This window comes from Castanea sativa, chromosome 4 (assembly GCF_040712315.1).
Source record: "Castanea sativa cultivar Marrone di Chiusa Pesio chromosome 4, ASM4071231v1".
NCBI classification, from domain to species: Eukaryota; Viridiplantae; Streptophyta; class Magnoliopsida; order Fagales; family Fagaceae; genus Castanea; species Castanea sativa.
Genome location: NC_134016.1, coordinates 49,305,861 through 49,326,754, shown reverse-complemented (window position 1 = coordinate 49,326,754; position 20,894 = coordinate 49,305,861). Strand labels below are relative to the sequence as shown.

Here is a 20,894-nt window from a genome sequence, read left to right as displayed (position 1 = left end):
TTGTGGTGTCTTGTCTTAAAATAAACCATATACAGTTATACCAATAAATCTAGTATACAAAGACTGTATCTTGTTGTCCAAAGGCTAAAAATGTAAAATCCCCTACACAGTATTTGTTTTTTCCTACGGAAAGTTTGGAGCCATTTTTTGCTAAAACCTCGTTGTTTGTACAGAAAAAAAAAAAAAAAAAAATCTGTCTAAATTGAATTTCATTTCTTAGGACTTTAAAGTCCAAGAAAACCAATTCCCAATCTCTCTCTCCGGTCGGAGTAATTTCCCGGAAAAGTCAAAACTTTCCTACCAAATTCTCCGACCAACTCCGATTACTCCGTTTTCCCGAGAAATTAAAAAAAAAATCTCAACGAATTTTCTTTTTTTGGTAAAATCGAATCTTCTATTGTTTATTCGTTACATCTATTTCAACTCTGACTTGAAACAACTTTTCTACGATTATAGCTCTGGTAAGTTTATTTCAACGCTCTGTTTGGTTGCTGAGAAAATTTTCTCTGTAAACAATTAAACAGAGGTATTGGGTTTTTTTTTTTTTGTTGATTTTGGGTGATAACTGGTTGTGATTTTTTTTTTTTTGATTGTTTATAGGTATTTTTGAAGTTGAAGATGTCCGGCCATGTTGTAGGTGGTGGTTCTTCAAGACGAAGCATGTCGTTGAATGCTATGCCAAACAAGAAGAAACAACCGGTGGAGAATGGATCCAATGAGGGTTCGCGAAAGTCTATATCAGTTTCTTCGCGTTCTGCTTCTTTGTATGTGTCCAATTCCATTTGATTTCATATATGTACGTGTGTGTGTGTGTGGATGTAATTGGTTTATTGGTTTTTATCAGTTTTGTTAGTGGGAGGGTTGATTGGTGCAAATTTTGTTTATCTGATTGTTATGAAGTTCGAGGAGCGAGGAGAATTTGAAATGTTTTGAAAGCACCTTTTTGATAATGGAATGTTATGTATGAATGTGGGTGGCAATTTGTGTTTGCGTGTCGGATTTGTCTCGTGTCAACTTATGACTATTCGATTATATGGGTTAACATTAATCCAACAAGTTGTCAACCCTTTTTTCAGATTTTATGGAAAAAAAGAAAAAATAGAGACAAATTTTAGTATTACTTCAATTGTTCTGAATTGTGAAAAACCAAACAAATAGATTCTTAATATTAAATTCAAAACTAACAGAGTAATGCATCACAAATAATCATTCAAAATTAAAGCATGTTCAATATTGCAAATAATCAATCACAATATGTTAAACAAAATAAACCAGAATAGCTAATGTAAGTTCCCAACAATCAATTTAAGGAAAATAGATAAAGGTAAAATTAAAAGTACGACGGTGATGATGCAATGGTGGCACTGTGGTAGAGAGTTCAAAGATGAAAGTAAAAGATGACAACTAGGGTTTCGAGTGATAGAAAGAAGCGAAAGACGAGGGCAACAGAAGGCTGACGGTGGCTAAGAGAATACGGTGAGATTGAGGTTTGAGAGGAAGAGGCGGCCATGGGGCTTGGGAGAATGCAACTAGGAAAGAAAATAAGTTTATATACCCACAGTTTTGATTGGTATATTGGTAAAATAACATTTAGTTAAATGGGTTCCGTGAATTGGACATGAACCCAACACGTTTAATAAATGGGTCAATCGTGTCAACCCGAATATGCCACAAACCCATTAAACCTCAATCCGTAACCTGCTAACTTTCTGTCGTGTCGGGCCGTGTTATGTTCACGGGTTGTGTTGGATTTTGTTCCCTGCCCCACCCCTATGTATGAAAATGCTTGCAATAATAATAATAATAATAATAATAATAATAATATGTTTCATGATTCTTTGTACTTTATCTATGATGAATTAGCTTGGATGGGGTTTTTGAAAAATGTTCTTAAGAATAGAGGTGAATAGCCATCTTATATTATGCAGTAAATTTGAATCGTTAAATATCATACATATTGTGATGAATTTGAATTCAAGTTAGTTAGTAGTTATGTATTTGTAGTGTTGTAGGCCCTTAAAGTTGGATGTATCACTTTTTCAATGAATTTTCTGTTAGGAAGAGTTATTGTGAGTTCTTTCATGTTTCTGTGTTTATGAGTCAATCTTGCCAAGAGCCTTGTAGTTCAACTGATACCTCATGTGTTTTCAATGGAAACATCTTAGGTACTGATAAATTATTGATTGTCTAAAAAATTTAAGCTATTGGGATATGGTAAATTTAATTATTTAACCAATACTTCTAACACTCTCCTTCATGTGTGGGTTGAAACTACCTTTTAATAGGTAAGACCCAACACGTGAGAATTTAAATGGGAGGTAGAGTGGAGGAGACAAGGATCGAATTCAGGATCTCATGCTCTGATACCTTGTTAAATTACTGATTGTTCCAAAAGCTTAAGTTATTGGAATATGGTAAATTTAATCATTTAACCAATACTTCTAACAAGTTCAAATCCCCCCATCCTCTCTTTTTTGTTTGCCAAACACTTCATGTCCTAAGGTTTTTAGAATTATTAGTACTTTTATTTTGGTCTCGGGAGTTGAATCACTTGTCCTCTTTAACAGCATAAAATTATTGAGCATACACATTCATGTATCAAACAAGATGCTTATTGAAAACAAAGCACTATCATAAGCATACAGATAGACTCACACAGCTACATCCACACCAACTCTACACCACCATAAAAGCCAGATGGCTAATAGGTCAACTCAATATAACTTTTGTATAATGAAATTCTAGTAATAAAATTTCCATTTCTCAACAGGGGGCTAACTGGAGAGCGTACTGTGAAACGACTGCGGCTGTCAAAGGCCCTAACAGTACCTGAAAATACAACTCTTCTTGAGGCTTGCCATCGGATGGCTGCTCGTAGAGTTGACGCTTTGTTGCTAACTGACTCCAATGCATTACTTTGTGGAATCCTTACAGACAAGGTATGACTTGAATTCATTGTGCAATCATTTCGCCAAGAAAAGAAGTGTCTTAAATGCTAGGTTTACCTGGATTTTAAAGATTGTAGTGATATGTTTCATTTAACATTTAAACTATTTTTTGTGGTTGAAGGATATAACAACTAGGGTTATTGCCCATGAGCTTAACCTTGAGGACACACCTGTTTCCAAAGTAATGACAAGGAACCCAGTATTTGTTCTTTCTGACACTCTTGCTGTGGAAGCCCTCCAGAAGATGGTGCAAGGTTGATAGTAATTTGAGAGTCACATCCATTATGTTTTCCTTCGTAACATAGTAAATACTGTTTTATGTCTTGCTCTTTGAACATGGGCCTTATCTTTGTCTCTACAGGAAAATTCAGACATTTGCCTGTGGTAGAGAATGGGGAGGTCATTGCTTTACTTGATATAGCAAAGTGTTTATATGATGCTATTGTTCGTCTGGAAAGGGCAGCTGAAAAGGGAAAGGCTATTGTTGCAGCTGTTGAAGGTGTTGAAAAACATTGGGGGACATCTTCTGGTTAGTAGAGTTATATAGAATACCTTATTATATGGTTGTGTAATAGTTATTTAGATATTCTCCAGAAAAACAAAATTCATTCTATTATCTTTTGGTTATGTGCAGGTTCCAATACCTTCATAGAGACACTTCGAGAGCGGATGTTTAGGCCGTCTTTGTCGACCGTCATTCCAGAGAATTCAAAGTAGGTAATATCTCTTTAATTTTTTTTTGTGGTTATAATATGGTGATACGGTTATGCAAGCTATTTTGTCAACTATGTTCTTGAAAGCAAAAAAGTTGCTATATTAAACAGATGGTGTCGTCTTTCAGGGTTGCAACAGTTTCCCCAACAGAAACAGTTTTAGTGGCAACTAAGAAGATGCTTGAATTTCGATCAAGCTCTGCAGTTGTGACAGTTGATGACAAACCACGGGGAATTATAACGTAAGTCTCTTATTGATAAAGCTGCACTTCACCCTTGAGCAGCCCCCCAAGAAAAAATTTCACATCACCTGTCAATTATCTGTTTCTTAGAGAAGAATTTTTAAATTTTATCATTGTGATACATCTTAGTTGCTTTATAATTAATACATGTCATAATTTTTTCATCATACTCTTGTCAGTTCAAGGGATATCTTGATGCGGGTAACAGCACAAAATCTTCCTCCACAGTCCACTTTAGTGGAGCAGGTATTGTTTCTTACATCTGAGAAAATTTATTTGGGCCCCTGTCTCAGGAAAAATAGGAATCTTTTACTGTGGGTCTTTTTTCATTGTTAGAAGTTGGAATATCAGCTACTGCAAGGGGGCACCTGGGCTTTGGTTATATAATTAATAAAAGAATGTAACTTGATTTTTGGTGCACCATGCTTTTGATTTACAGGTCATGACTCCAAACCCAGAATGTGCAACGATAGATACACCAATTGTTGATGCACTGCATACAATGCATGATGGGAAGTTTTTGCATATTCCTGTTGTAGATAGAGGTAATACACTTCTATGAGTTTAGAACAAAAATGTTTTGTAAAACTAGTGTAGTTTCTGATAACTATTGGTTGATGAATACAGATGGAAAAGTAGTTGCTGTAGCGGATGTACTACAGATCACTCATGCTGCTGTATCCACAGTAAGTCAAGTCTGTACCTTTCTGGGACTATATAATGCTCAATTATTTTTAAGTTAACACTGTTTGTGTTAATCTTTTATGAATTTATGGGAGAAATGTCCCAATATATGCATACAATCACATTTCAGCATTTTCAAAGAGAACCAAACCGTTAGGAGCACTCATGTCTTTATTGTAGTTTTTATTTGATTATTGTATTTAACTTATAAATTGCAAGTTTTATTGAGGAAACATCAGTTAACTTTTTTTTTTTTTAATTGACCACTATAATGATAATATAGTTTTTTTTTTTCAAGGTAAAGGGGTTGAGGGACTAGACCCCTTGAAATTTCCCTCACAAGGGTTCCAATTGGCATAATATACAGTTTTCAATGTTATACTGAAAGTAACAGATTCACAAATATTCAGCATGTTTAGCTGTCTAGGATGCATTACGATGCCTGACCAGGTGCCATGCCTCTACACGTGTGTCCTAACCTAGAACACGTTGCCTTCACTGTTTAATTTTAAGTACTCTGTTGTGAGAAACAAGGGAGTGCACCACTACTGAATGGTTGATGGTTTAATAGAACTATATAGAACTATTCTGCAATCCTACCAATACATGCATAATTATTTATAGTGACGACTTATCAGGAAGATATAATGGCAAATTGGCATCTTATGCTATTTGCTAAGGTGGCAAGTTATGTTTCTTTCCTTAGTTAAAAGAATAATATGGCACTAGATGCCAACAAGTTATGCTCCCATCTTATATGCCGCTTCTTTCACTGAAAGCATGTGTTTGTAATTTTGGAAATTAAATTTCTATTTACTTCCAGTCCCCGCTTTTTTCAGTACCCCGTTCTTCTGTTGCCCATCTAATTTCAGACTTGGGGTGATTCAGAAATTTTCTTTTGGAAGTAATGTTCAGTTATGCATACAAAAGATATTATTTAGCAGGCACCATTAGAAAATTACTTTATCAAAATAGATTCCAAAGTTGTGCTATGGATTCTCATTTTGAAGAAGCATTTGATTCCTCCTCCCCCCCCCCCCCCCTCTCCCTTATTGGACTCCTTGAAAAACTGAGTGTTGTGGAGGATAATATAGTTTTACCATTTTTGTTCACTAACTAGGTTGGGGGTACTGCTGGCATAAGTACTGAAGCAACAAACAGTATGATGCAAAAGTTCTGGGATTCTGCCATGGCCTTAACCTCTAATGAGGATGAAGAAGATGCACGAAGGTTATTTGCAAGCAATTGTAACGTTTTTATTATAATGGTATTAATCTCATGTGGCCATTGATATGTACTAACACATATTTTTGAAGTCTCAGTGAAGGTTCCTTAAAGTTGGCTTCAGAGGGAGGGACAGAGACAGGACGAGCACTTTCCTATCCGTCAGCCACCCCTAATACATTTGCTTTTAAAATCCAAGATAAGAAGGGCAGGATGCATAGATTTACTTGCGGTATGTTACTTGCTTTGCTTATCATATAAGGTACCCATGAAATGGTTATTATATGTGGTATTCCATTTTCCATGTGACACACATAGCTTCTGGATCTGATCTTTGTCCCCATTTGGTCCACCTGAGTGATTCACTCGAATAAATGGCTCTGTGTTGGTCCTGAGTTCTGAACTTGGCTGTCCACTATTGTATATATAACTAGTAACGCTACACTATTAGAACTATAGTAGTCTGGAGAAAGGACACGGGCTGCTTTATCTTTATGTTTTTTGAATAATGGATAAGGATTTTTATTTAGGAGATTATCTGCCCTAGTGTTCATTCTCAGCATCTAAATATAGCAATGCACTTATATTTGGTAGTTGACTGGGTTTTGTCTTGTTGCTTGACTTCAGAGACACATAGTTTGGCAGATCTTATAGCTGCGATCATTCAGAGGGTGGGTGATGACATTGACCCCCGCAAACTACCTCAGATTCTGGTATATTTTAAGATCATCATATTTCATTTTCATTTGGTTGGATTTTTTATTGTCCCTACTTCCAATTTAATGCTAATTGTTAGCCACATTCTGTAGTATGAAGATGAAGACCAGGATAAAGTTGTACTAGCATCGGATAGTGATCTTGCAACTGCTGTGGACCATGCAAGGTCAGCTGGTTGGAAGGTATGATTGATCTGTCTGTTGGTTCTTAATGCAACCATTGGGTGTTATCCTATAGAATGAAAGGACATGTTTATGGAACATTAGAAGATAGTTTAAAATATAGATACCCTTTTTTCTTTGGGAAGGTAGTCTGTACCTGTTTTTTTGGGTGATCTTCAAAAATGGTCGTCTCCATTGGGTTTGAAATGGACATTATCCATTTCATGGCTTAGATTTATATTCTCATAAATCTATGGAGTACATAGTGCCATGTTGTTTTAAATCTCTTTCCAACAAATATGGAATGAGAATTGAGTTTAATCACGTGGTAATACTAAATCTCCACTATAAAATGGACTATCTCCATTTCAAACCAAATAATGAGGATTTTGGTCTAATTTTCTCTCTCTGGCATTTTTCATTCCAAGCACAATGGACTCTTTCTACGTAGAAAGGACTTTTGTTTTGTTATAGCTACTCAAACAAACTTTGACATTTGAGTAATTTAAACCTTCCAGGGCTTGAGATTGCATTTAGACTATTCAGGAAAACGTGGTCGTGGGAGATCTTTCAGTGCAGGAGCTATGGACTATGCTGAAACACATGCAGACGCATGGGCTTCTGCATACAGTGCTGTCGCAGCTGGAGCAGCACTTGTTGCTGGGTTAGGCGTATTGACATATATGAAGAGGTTCTAAATATTGTGAAACATGTTAATTCTATAAATGAGTTTTCAAATTTAGCATGTCTGATTTGATCTTAGACTAGAGGGCCAAAATGGAATTGGCCGTGAGGGCATGTCTTGTGCTTGATACCTGTTCTCGTAGAACCGTATACATAATACATGAGGAAAATCATTTTTTGTGTACTGGCTAAGTGGCTATTGCACTGGTTACATGCGTGACACTTTGGTGGCTTGTGTTCTTGTCCACTAAGGTATTGCAGCTTCGCTAACCTGTCGTATAATTATAACAATAAATGGTGACATCAAATCTATACTGTGCTCTAGATTTCTGATATTCTAAATTCTTAACATATTGGGAAACCATGGATCTCTAAAAAATAGCAAAAATTTGTTTGAAGTCGATTTCACTCTTCACCTTGTACTATGCGGTTAGCATTGACCCTCATAATCTGTTTGGGATTTATCTAATATTAGACTCTGTATTAACTCTTTAATATATATGTTTTTGTCACTACTGCGAGTGTTATAAGTGTTTCTCTTTAACTTTTTTTGACCAATTATATTCAGCAGTGTGGGAAAACCTACGCAAAGAATATCTAAAGGGGACAAGTTTTTAGAATTTGTTAATGGTGGAAGCCCCATATCATACGTCTCCTTTTGTTTGAAAGACTTTCTTGGCTTGGGTCTTATTCCCATTTTCCAATTGGGAGGCGAATACATCAAAGTTTCTTTTAATGAAATCTTTAAAGGATGGAAAAATGTGAAGGAAGCACATTTCTATTATTAACTACATAGGTCCGGTTTTAAATCCAAGGTAACACATTTCACGTGTATGAACTATATAAATAACAAATGCCGAACATCACAAAAATAAAATAAAAATAAATTTGCTAGTGCTATACATGAACTATAGATTGAGCTGCCCTATTTGCATATATATATATATATATAAAAGTATGTATGTATGTATGGACAAAACTTAGGCACAGTATTTTAAGTATTGTTCCTTAGGTTCATCTCTTAAGACTCAGTCATGTGACCACTTAACAAAAAAATACACTTCCATCTATGAGAAAAAATTCATATGGCAAAATCTTAAAAATGGGCTTAAAAAATAGCATTTAAGTACTATACCTAAGTTTTGTTTTATATATATATATGCCCTATTTTTACATGGTTTTGTTGGGTCTTGGAATTTGAACTTTGTACTATATATAGTATATTGAGGAACTGAAATCCATTATTTTATGATATAGACCGTGTCGTGGCTATAGTTAGCGCTGTAATAGGGCCTGTATAAAAATAAAAATAAAAAACATGGCTAAAAAACCCTTAAAATGCTGGTATAGACCGTATCTTTTGCAAAGTGCCGCTAAGTCAACAGTTATAATAGCATTTTTCAAAAACTCCGTCATAGCTAACCTATAACGGTGTCTAAAAAATATGGTTATAGACCTGTTTTTTTGCAGTGCGGCATGTTTTAGCATTGATGCTGCTGATTTGCTTAACGTCTCGTGATTATGCTATATATGCAGTACTGTTGTATTTGGACATGGTATTTTCTTTTTCTTGGTTGTGATAGAATATTATTCTGAAGAGTTGATCTATGTGCTTATTTGTCAGACGAATCAAGGGAATACTTGGTATTATGAAGATCATTAGATCTTTGTAGCTTCAGTCCATTGTGAATATGATTACTATTTTATATCCGGGTGGCATAATTTTGACATTCCAAACTAGAAAAAGTCCATGGGAGGAGGAATATGTAAGTTGCCACTTTGGGTTATTGAACACTCATTGCATGTGCTAGTTTGTTTTGAAGCATGAATATTGTGTTTAGAATTGATCTATTAATCATTACTTTCTAATATTGAATCAGGTGAAAAAGGTGGGAATTGCATTATTCAAGTTGCCATCAGTTGGCGTGGAACCCCCTCAATAATATAGGGATATGTAAGTCATCACCGACTCCAATAAAAAGGACTCTTCTTCCTTTTTACTTCAACAATTGCAACTTTCGAATGCTAGTGAGTGTTGTTTGTAAGTGAAATAGCAAGGGAGGAATAATAAAGAGGGGAGTGTCTAGCAAAGTGTGTATAATGTTTTAAGTATTCATAAAACTGCTATTTTATTGGTAACTAGTCGCAGACTTATGCATAATTATCTTTTAATTGTGGTATAAGGTATAATTTATTGTCTAAAATTTGTTGAAGATAATTTTTCTCCCTAAAAATTAAACAATTTCTAAAATTATTTATCATTTTTCTATCTCTACCAATATATTATTTTATAATTTTGGCTATGTTGGATTAATATTACTCCTTTATGAGATGATCCATATTCTTTGAAATTATGACATATTATGCTATGTCTTTCTAATCATTATTTTTTTTTGTATAACTAAACTTTTTAAATTTCAAATAAATGATTCAAATTCCTTATTCTCTTAAAGGAGATTCAGATTATCATGATTTTAATCAAAATTAATAACAAAATTACTTTTTAATATTATTCAAATAATTGATAGGCACGTTTAAATTAATAACATAAATTGTATTTTGATATAAGTTCAAATTCTCACTTTCAAACTAAGACCAAATCATCTTACTCAAACAAAAATCAACCAAAACTATAGGTGGGAGAGAAATTACTTGTGATGAAGAACTAAAAAATATAACACCAAAATATATTAACACCAAATACAGTAGTTATAAAAATAGGAACAGAACAACTTCATTGATTCCTGTGCTTATATATTGCTCATTTTGAGACATTCACCGAAAATGATAATGACAAATGGGCTTTTAAGTTGTAGGGATCAAGTATGTTGAACATGCTGCTTGAATAAAATTCTTTTTGAACTACCCTTTGGAAAATTGAATGCTTCTGTGAGAACTCGGGAACCATTTATTCAGTGAAATTATACACTTCTATGAGAACTAGGGAACCATTCAAGCATATATATATATATAGCCTTTGAAGTGATTCTATAGGTGGCACCAACACAGTTAATTGTAAATATTATAGCACCATATATTGGTTACAAGTTAAATGCAAGGGCAAGGAATGCAAGTGTCTTTCAAGTTTGGAAATTAATCTCTTAAAAATGTGGGAGGGGGGGGAGGGGGGGGGGGAGGTGTTGTTAAGGCTAATTGCAATCGTCCACACAAATCTTTAACTTTTTCAAAAAAAACTTTCTTGATCTAATAGCTTATATCAAAAGCTAACTTTTTAATTTTTGATCTAAACCATTCAAAAGATATTGCACCAAATCCTAATTTGGTTAGAGCATTCTCATTAAGAGTGCTAAATGCTATAAATGCTAAATTTTAACATCAAGTTTGTAAAAAGCACCAAAAAACAAGTTACAACAAACATGCTAAACTAAAAAAAAAAAAATACAATCTGAGCTATAGTGAGCTTTCATCTTTGAAAGCTCATTGTAGCTCCAATCTTAAAAAAAAAAAAAATTATTATTTTAATGCTTCTGGTGGAAAAGATGGTTTGTGTAGTTTGTTTTTTATTATTTTAAACGAAATGGTAAAAAAATAGAACTTTTGACGTTGGGTGTATTGTAAAATGAGTTATTAAAATTAATAAAATGACTTTTTAAGATGCTAAATGCTAAAATTTTTAAAAGATTTGATGGGAATGCTCTTATATCAAAAGCCCTAAATATTGCACCTGATCTCAATTCTATAAATGAGTTTTCAAAATTTAGCATGGCTGATTTGGTCCTAGACTAGAGGGCCAAAAGGGGAATTGGCTGTGAGGGCATGTCTTGTGCTTGATACCCGTTCTCGTAGAACTATATATAAAATACATGAGGAAAATCAATTTTTGTGTGCTGGCTAAGTGGCTATTGCACTGTTTCCATGCGTGACACTTTGGTGGCTTGTATTCTTGTCCACTAAGGTATTGCAGCTTCGCTGACCTTGGAGAATGCTTATAACAATAAATGGTGACATCAAATCTATACCTTTTTTTTATGAACAACAAAATGGCTCATACAACGCAGTATTATTGTCTTAGCCCACTTAAATATAAAGTTTGTGGCGTGGGACCAACGAAGTTGCTTGGGCTTATCTATGTGGGCACAACATTTTAAACTGAAGCGTTATGACTCGAATCACAACCTCTGGACTCGCAAGGATGATGGTTCAAGGGACTCCTATTATCTGGCTACTACCCTTTGGTGGTGACATCAAATCTATACTGTGTTTTAGATTTCTGATATTCTAAATTCTTAACATATTTGTAAACTATGTATCTCTCTCTCTCAAAAAAAAAAAAATCAAAATTTTTTCGAAGTCAATTTCACTCGAACCCATGGACGGGGATGGGGTATAAAATAAAGTTTGTCTTAAAACTATGCGGTTAGTATTGATAGTCATGGTCAGTTTGGGATTTATCTAATATTAGTCTCTATTACCTCTTTAATTTATGTTTTTGTCACTTCTACCATTGTCATAAGTGTTTCTCTTAATTCTCAAGGAGTTGACTTAGTAGTTTTTAAGGTCTCATAATACTTACGAGATTTTGGATTTGAAACTTTTTGCAAGCATCTTGGGGTCATCCCAAGGGATTCCTCCTTGTAATAACACAGTGTGTGTGAGACAAATGACTGCACATGCCTTAAGAAATAGTTAGATACTCGAAATAGTTTGGGTATCTTGTTTATCCACAAAAAAAAAAAAAAAAGTGTTTCTCTTTAACTTTTTTTGACCAATTATATGCCATAAAGTAAATTATATTAAGCAGTGTGGCAAACCTACGCAAAGAATATCTAAAAAGAATAACTTTTTAGAGTTTGTTAATGGTGAAAGCCCCATGTCATAAGTCCCTTTTTGCTTGAAGACCCTGGTCTTATTCCTAATTTCCAATTGGGAGGCGAATACATCAAAGTTTCTTTTAATGAAATCTTTTAAAATTCAAATTCTCTAGATTTCCTAAGGTACTCTACCAAATAAATTTATTTAAATCCTAACCATTCTTTAATGATTTAATGGTCTAGATTCTGCTATGTTAGCATTCCCCTAACAATATTCTTAATTTTTTTGTTTGCAACATTATTTTATTATTTTAAGAATATTATTAGTGGAATGCTGACATGACATAATCTAGATCACTAAATTATTAAAGAGTGAATAGGATTTAAGAAAATCTATTGGTATAATACCCTAAGAGATCCAAAGGATTTGAATCCAATCTTTTAAAGATAGAAAAAATGTAAAGGAAGGAAACACATTAGTTTAGGAACTATTTTTAGAAATATTTTATGAGAAAATAATAAAGCAATTAATTTTTTTGATAGTTTTTTATATTTATCATAAAAATGGTAATAAAATTTTTTCTAATATAGTTTATTAACAACTACCCTATGAACATCTATTAACATGAACCTTTTATTATTGACTAAGGAGGTCTGGTTTTAAATCCAAAGCAACACATTTCATGTGTATGAATTATATAGATAACAAAATGCCAAAAAAATAATAATAATAAAAATAAATTTGCTTGTGCTATACATGAACTATAGATTGAGCTGCCCTATTTGGTTTTTTTTTTTTTTTTTTGAGAACCTTGATAGAGTTTCAACCTATGACGTTCGCTTATGATAATTGTGCTCTTTATTATCAGACCAAAACGGCAATTAGTTTTTGGTGTAAGCAGAGATTGAACTCCAGATCTTTTATTCAACTATCAAAGACTTTACTAGTTGAGCTAACTAAAATCCACCTATTTGCATAAATTAATTGCAATTTTTTTTTCTTTTTTTTTGTAGAATCATAAATTACAACAAATTGAGTTAAGATTGGGGCTTCTATGGAGAATTCGGACATACTTGGCAGAGTTTTAACGTATCTATAAGGAGTTATGGACAAACCCCACTCAAGCCCCAATCTGGGCCTTCCACCATCAGGGTTGGATTGCGATTCAAATTCCAGCACACATTGTCGGTGTGTGGGCTCCATTGGGCCATGTCCACTTATTTTCCATCTTAGCTTTCTTTTTTCTTTTTTTTGGGGGGGGGGGGGGGGGGGGAGAGTAGTCAATTTACCTTTCTCCTTGACACTTTGTGGTAGAAAATTTTGACTGTCCCTTAAGTTACAAAGAACCATCCTGACTCTAATATTTCATGCCTCTATTTTTATAGTGTTCAAATCCATATTTTTCATTGTAAAAAGTATATCTGAATATGTCAAAGAGTAACTGTGGGGAGTAAAAAGACCCAAGTGGGCATGTGGGCCTTTGGGCTCTAGCAAGAAGGGCCAATCTGTTCATAAGCTAGGGATTTGTTAGTACTGTGAATCGACCCATATGCCGAGGGTCCGAGGATACAGCCGAGGGTGAGTTCCTCCTCGGACCGTTCCAAGAGAACTCGGAGATTCATTACAAAGGTCGAGCAGGCACTGAAAGACGTTGGTTAAAAGGGAGACGAACCTTCTAGATGCACCAGTGTTAAAGAAAATATCAAGAGCAAAGGCTGCCACCTCCGCATTAAAGACTCTGCACCTACCTCCCTGGCCGCATTAATGGGGAAGTAATCCCTGAACAAGGGCTGAAACTTCTAGTTACTGTCAAAAAAGCATCAGCGAAGGAAGTATTTAAGGGGGGTGAAGGCCAAAGAGTGGGGGGGTCGGTAATTAAGAAAGAAATTAAGAATTGTAATCTTTAAGGAAAAAAGAGAAATAGTAAAGAAATAGTTCTCGGCTCAAGTCCGAGGAGACCCATTTGCAATTATCATTCATTATTTACAGGTGTTTGCATATAAAAGCCTGTTATCAAGTTCTTAGTACCTTTAATCTAGATTTCAAACCCACGCTCTACAAGTTTTCATTGTTTAAGGCTCATTGGGCTTGAGCCCATAATCTTCTTTGGGTTTAGGTGCAATTGTGTACTTACAGTAAAACTTAGATTGTTTTGATGAAAACATTATGTAAAGATAATTTTTCATATTTTTTAGTGTTTGGTATCATAAAAAAAAATAATATAAGAAAAATTATTTATGGTCAACAGAAAAAATATAACTTATTTTTAATGATTTTTTTTTTCCACAAATTTTTTTTAGAAAACAATTCCATCTTATAGTAAGCTAAATAAAGGATATTAGGAAATTACTTTTTAGCTCATTTAAAATTACTACTAAATATTTAAAATATTAGATAGTTTTATCGAAAATACTTTTTAGAAAATGATTCATTTTTTTGAAAACATTATCACCCAAACAAATCTAAAATGATCCAAACTTAAAACAAATTTTAAAAGCTTCACGTGCATGTCTAGGCGGAGAATTCAATAGAGCACCGTTGTTACTACAGACGGAGCCATCAAATAGCTCCTTCCCTGGTTAAGACGAAATACTACAGAAATTTGCTTAATTTCTCATTGAATGACACTTGGGTATGAGGTGTCCACTCTGCATGCTTGTTCAACATCATTTTTCTGCCACTTAATTCTTCACTTGGCTAGGTTGTTAGACATCTAGTTTTTCAATTGCTTCTTTCTCGATTATATAAATAGAGTTAGTATTTTCATCTTCAGCAAAGGAGAATTAAGCACCATGCTCAGATTCCTAGCTTGGTTTTTGATATCTCTCTCTCACACATAGCTATGGGCGTGGATTCTTGGGTTTCCAGGCCATTGTTCAACAACATGATCATAGCTTTGTCCATCAACATCATCATAGTTTCTTTCCTCTCTACACTCCCAAATGTGGTGAATTCACAATCTGTGCTGTACAGACAACAAGACGATGATGATCAGGACTGTGGCCCAGGGGGCCGTCGCCCCATTTTCGTGGGCATTATCAATACAACAACCACGCTTGAGTGGGAAGCCGATTGCTTCAGGGACAACAGGGCTCGGTTGGAGTTGCAAGGCACGCGAAATGGCGGTGTTGCCACCGTTCACGTCCAGGTCTGCATATCCAAGTTACTATTTTTACATGGTTTTGTTGGGTTTTGGAATTTGAACTATGTACTATAGTATATAGAGGAACTGAAATCCATTATTTTATGATATAGATTACAGACTCTGTGTCGTGGCTACAGTTATAAAAAATCGCGGCTAAAAACCCTTAAAACACTGATATAGACAGTATCTTTGAAACACCAAGATAGGTATACTAATGGAAAATGAAAATTATTTTACCATTCAGCTTATTTTTGCTACTATTTATAGGCCACATTGTATTATTTTAGTTAACTAAAAACCTTTATTTATAGTACTTTCAACAATAAGTTTTTAATTTCAGCAAAATAAGCGATATCCAAACAGACCCAACTTTTTTTTTTTTTTTTGGTGCCAATTTGCTTGATGTCTCATGATTATTCTATATATGCAGTGTTGTATTTGGACATGCATGGTATTTTCTTTTTCTTGGATATGATAAAATATAATTCTGAAGAGTTGTTTATCTATGTGCTTATTTATCAGACGGATAACCCGAATGATCTGCTTTGTGGAGATAAATATCTCTTTGTAACTCCAGCCCGTTGCCAAGATTATTTCTATATGTTTGCCAGGAATCATACTTTTGACATTAAAAACTGGGAAAGTCCATTGGAGGAGGAATTCGTAAGTTGCCACTTTGGGTTGTTGAAGACTCACTGCATCTGCTAGTTTGTTTTGAAGAATGAATGTTGTGTTTAGATTTGATCTTTTAATTATTACTTTCTAATATTGAATCAGGTGAAAAATTTGGGAGTTGCATTATTCAAGTTGCCACCACTTGGTAGGGAAGCCTCTCAAGGATATAGGAATATGTAACTATGTAAGAGTCATCACTGAGTCTAGCACAAGGCCGGTGATACAAGCAAGGTGCCAAGAAAATATGAAGAATGCTAATAAAAAGGACTCTTTCTTCCTTTCATTTCAACAGTTGCAACTTTCGAATGCTGAAGAATGCTAATAAAAAGGACTCTTTCTTCCTTTCACTTCAACAGTTGTAACTTTCGAATGCTAATAAATGTTGTTTCTGAAAGTGAAATAGCAAGAGAGAAATAATAAAGAGTGGAGTGTATAGTAAAGTATGTGTAATGTTTTAAGTATTAATAAAACGACTATTTTATTGATAACTAGTCCCAAACTCATTTATAATTATTTCCTAATTGTGATATAATGTATGATTTGTTCTCTAAAATTTGTTGAAATTAATTTGTTTTTCTTAAAAATTAAACAATTTCTAAAATTATTTATCATCTTTCTATCTCTACTAATATTAATATATTATTCTATTATTTTGGGTGTGTTTGATTAATATTACTCCATTATGAGATGATCCATATTCTTTGAATTATGTTATATTGTGCTATGTTTTTCTATTTTTTTATGACTAAACTTTTTAAGTTTTAAATAAATGATTCAAATTCCTTATTCTCTTAAAGGAGATTGTCATGATATTAATCAAAACTAATAACAAAGTTACTTTTTAATATTACTGAAGTAATTGATAAGCACGTTCAAATTAATAGCAAAGATTGTGTTTTGATATAAATTCAAATTCCCAATTCCAAAATAAAGCCAAATTATCTAAATCAAACCAAAACTATAAGAGGGAGAGATATTACATGTGATGGAGAATTAAAAAATACAACACTAAAATGTATTAACACCAAATATAGTTATAAAAAACACAATGGTTCATCAACCAATGGAGTTGAAATAAAGAATAAAAAATTGTGTGTGTGTGTGTGTGTGTGTGTGTGAGAGAGAGAGAGAGAGAGAGAGAGAGAGAGAAACATTTTTGTGGAAAAATTATGGATAGAATAGCAAAGAGAACCGCAAATTTGTAGCAAGTAAATGGGAATAAGAAATGTCAAAAATAATGTAAGATAAAGGACTAGAGTAGAATTCTATCTTGTATAAAAAAAGGGGGGGGAAGAGAAAGAGTGATATTAAGATGGATAATAATGGGGAGATGGAAAGGTAAAATGGATGGAAAAAGTGCAATAATATATGGGGGGAAGAGAAAGAGTGATATTAAGATGGATAATAATAGGGAGATGGAAAGGTAAAATGGATGGAAAAAGTGCAATAATATATAAGTTTCGAAATTAATAAGAAGAGAAATAGCTAAGAGAGAAAATTTGAAATAAGTGATGATGTGGCTGTTGACGTGACTCAATAAAAGTATACCAGAATTTGTTCGAATTCAATTTCACTCTTCACCCATGGATTTTTTTTGGGGGGGGGGGGGGGGGTATACAATAAAGTTTGTCTTAAAACTATGCAGTTAATATTGATACTCATAGTCTATTTGGGATTTATCTAATATGAGATATTAGTCTATTACCTCTTTAATTTATATTTTTGTCACTTTTGCTAATGTTATAAGTGTTTTTCTTAAACTTCAAGGGGTTGACTTGATAATTCCTAAGCCCTCATGATATCTATGAAATTCTGGATTTGAAACCTTTTATCAGTATCTTGGAGTTACCCCCAAAAAATTCCTCCCTGTAATAATTCTTGTGTGTGGGACGAAAGGATTGCACATGCCCAAGGGAATAATTAGATACTTGAAGGGATATGAATACTTTCTTTAAAAAAAAAGTGTTTCTCTTAACTTTTTTTTGAACAACCATATGCCATACATCTCTTTTTGTTTGAAGGACTTTCTTGGCTTGGGTCTTATTCCTAGTTTCCAATTGGGAGGTGAATACATCAAAATTTCTTTTAATGAAATCTTTTAAAGATGGAAAAAAATGTGAAGTAAGGAAACACATTTTTTCCAGAGGTGAGAGGTCCAGTTTTAAATCCAAGCTACCGCATTTCACGTGTATGAACTACATAATTAACAAAATGTCGACAATCACAAAACTAAATAAAAAAATAAAGACAATAAATTTGCGAGTGCTATACATGAACTTTAGATTGAGCTGCACTATTAGCATAAATTAATTTCAACAGATTAAGTTATGGTTGCGACTTTGATGGAGAATTTGGATTTTCCTTGGCAGAGCTTTAACGTTTATATAAGGAGTTGTTTTGGACACACCCACTGAAGCCCCAATCTGGGCCTTCCGGCCCACCAGGGTTGGATTGTGATTCTAATTCCAGCACACATTGTCGGTGTGTGAGCTCCATTGGGCCATATCCACTAATTTTCCATCTTACCTTTCTTCTTGTTCTTGATGGGCCGTTTGCTACATGTGTTTAAACACATGTTTTCAGTTTTTAAACAACATTACACGTATTTTTACACATTTTTTTACCCACATGTATTTTTAAAAAATACAAACAACGTTACTAAAACAACGTTACCAAACGGCCGGTTTGTCTTTGTGGTAGAAAATTTTGACTTTCTGTTTTGGAGTAGTCATATACCTTTTCCCTCAAAAAAGAAAAAAAAAAAAAAGAAGCAGTCATATATTATACCTTGGCTCTTAAGTTACAAAGAACCATCTGACTTTAATACTTCATGCTTTTATTTGTTAGGTGATTATTTTTCAACTAATTTATGATTGCTATCAAACATTCAAAAAATGAGATAGTTTTATAAAAAATGATTTTTAAAAAATAACTCATTTTCTTGAAAATATTATTGTCGAAACAAACAGAACGTAAGAGGTAGCTTCACGTGCATGCCTTTTAGTGCAAAACTGAGAATTCAATAGAGCACCATTGTTACTACAGACACAGCCATCAAATAGCTCCTTCCCTGGTAAGGACATCAAATAGCTCATTCCCTAGTTAAGACGAAATACTATGAAAAATTGCTTAATTTCTCATTAAATAACACTTATATATGAGGTGTCCACTCTGCATGCTTGTTCAACGTCATTTTTTTGCTAGTTAGTTTTTCACTTGGCTAGATTGTTAGACATCTAGTTTTTCAATTGCTTCTTTCGCCGATTACAAATTACATTTTTAACATTACGTACTTTGTTTCTTTTCTCGTTTCTTTTGCTTACTCAGTTTCTCGATTATATAAATAGAGCTAGTATTTTCATCTTCAACAAAGGAGAATTAAGCACCATTCTCAGATTCCTAGCTTGGTTTTTGATATCTCTCTCACACATAGCTATGGGCGTGGATTCTTGGGTTTCCAGCCCCTTGTTCAACAACATTATCATAGCTTTGTCCATCAACATCATCATAGTTTCTTTCCTCTCTACGCTCCCAAATGTGGCGAATTCACAATCTGTGCTGTCCAGACAAGACGATGATCCGTACTGTGGCCTAGGGGGCCCTCGCCCCACTTTCGTGGGCATTATCAATACAACAACAACGACGCTTGAGTGGGAAGGCTGTTGCTTCAAAGACAACAAGGCTCAGTTGGAGTAGCAAGACACGCAAAATGGCGGTGTTGCCACCGTTTCCCTCCATGTCTGCATATCCAATTAGTTACTATTTTTACATGGTTTTGTTGGGTTTTGGAATTTGAACTTTGTACTATAGTATATAAAGGAACTGAAATCCATTATTTTATGATATAGACTCTGTGTTGTGGCTATATATTTTTTTCTATGAACAAAAGAGGGGGTGACCATTGTGACTCACCCCCTAGGCGTGACCATAGGAGCACCCCCACTAGAGAATGTTGGATTGAACTATAACTACTGTGGTCTGAGGTGATCAAAGACTTCAGCCTAGCATCTCAAGAGAGTTGGTAATTAGGGGCTCCTCAGCAGGGATACCCAAATTCCTCCCTAGTTACTCGTCCGGGCTCGAATTAGGAACCACAAATCTGATTCACAGATCTTAACCACTAGGCCATCCCTCTCGGGGCATGTCGTGGCTATATATAATTACCACTGCAACAAGGTCTGTATAAAAAAAAACACGGCCAAAAACCCTTAAAACGCCATTATTGACCGTACTTTTTGCAAAGCGCCGCTATGTAAACTTTTTTCTTTGGTAGTGTGACATGTTTTAGCATCGATGCTGCTGATTTGCGTAATGTCTCATGATTATTCTATATATGCAGTGTTGTATTTGGACATGCATGGTATTTTCTTTTTCTTGGTTATGATAGAATATAATTCTGAAGAGTTGTTTATCTATATATGTGCTTATTTGTAAGACGAATAACGGGAATAATTGGCATTGTGAAGATAATTATATCTTTGTAACTCCAGCCTGTTGCGATTTCGATTTCTATTTTAGATCCGGGGAGCATACTTTTGACATTCAAAGCTGGGAAAGTCCATTGGAGGAAGAATTCATAAGTTGCCACTTTGGGTTATTGAAGACTCACTGCATGTGCTAGTTTGTTTTGAAGAATGAATATTGTGTTTAGATTTGATCTTTTAATTATTACTTTCTAATATTGAATCAGGTGAAAAAGTTGGGAGTTGCATTATTCAAGTTGCCATCACTTGGTACGGAACCCCCACAAGGATATAGGGATATGTAACTATGTAAGAGTCATCACTGATTCTAGCACAGGGCCGGTGATACAAGCAAGGTGTGAAGAAAATATGAAGAATGCTAATAAAAAGGATTCTTACTAATAACTGTTGTTTCTGTAAGTGAAATAGTAAGAGAGAAATAATAATGAGCGGAGTGTGTAGCAA

At 34.2% G+C, this 20,894-nt stretch overlaps 1 protein-coding gene across 4 annotated transcripts; it reads left to right on the top strand.

The window, feature by feature from the left end:
* Window positions 1–204: 204 nt before the first annotated feature.
* On the top strand, window positions 205–7,685 carry LOC142632287 (CBS domain-containing protein CBSCBSPB1). 4 transcript variants are annotated; one of them, XM_075806724.1, is made up of 15 exons: window positions 205–461; window positions 601–764; window positions 2,771–2,939; window positions 3,070–3,202; window positions 3,310–3,477; window positions 3,583–3,661; window positions 3,790–3,903; window positions 4,083–4,149; window positions 4,343–4,448; window positions 4,531–4,589; window positions 5,708–5,817; window positions 5,910–6,043; window positions 6,439–6,524; window positions 6,621–6,710; window positions 7,208–7,685. In XM_075806724.1, exons 2-15 carry the CDS (start codon window positions 619–621, stop codon window positions 7,385–7,387), a joined length of 1,641 nt encoding a protein of 546 aa, XP_075662839.1. In that variant the 5' UTR covers window positions 205–461; window positions 601–618; the 3' UTR covers window positions 7,388–7,685. The 4 variants fall into 4 exon arrangements, with proteins under 4 accessions (XP_075662839.1, XP_075662838.1, XP_075662837.1 ...); XM_075806723.1 differs by having other exon boundaries at window positions 5,904–6,043; XM_075806722.1 differs by having other exon boundaries at window positions 4,531–4,598.
* Window positions 7,686–20,894: the final 13,209 nt, after the last annotated feature.

What these genes read in the sequence shown, in the direction of transcription:
- LOC142632287 (XM_075806721.1), top strand. Translation starts at nt 619, where the DNA reads ATGTCCGGCCATGTTGTAGGTGGTGGTTCTTCAAGACGAAGCATGTCG. An exon ending in AGTCCACTTTAGTGGAGCAG is followed by an intron (nt 4,150 to 4,342) that starts GTATTGTTTCTT and finishes TTTGATTTACAG; the next exon opens with GTCATGACTCCAAACCCAGA. An exon ending in TATTCCTGTTGTAGATAGAG is followed by an intron (nt 4,449 to 4,530) that starts GTAATACACTTC and finishes TGATGAATACAG; the next exon opens with ATGGAAAAGTAGTTGCTGTA.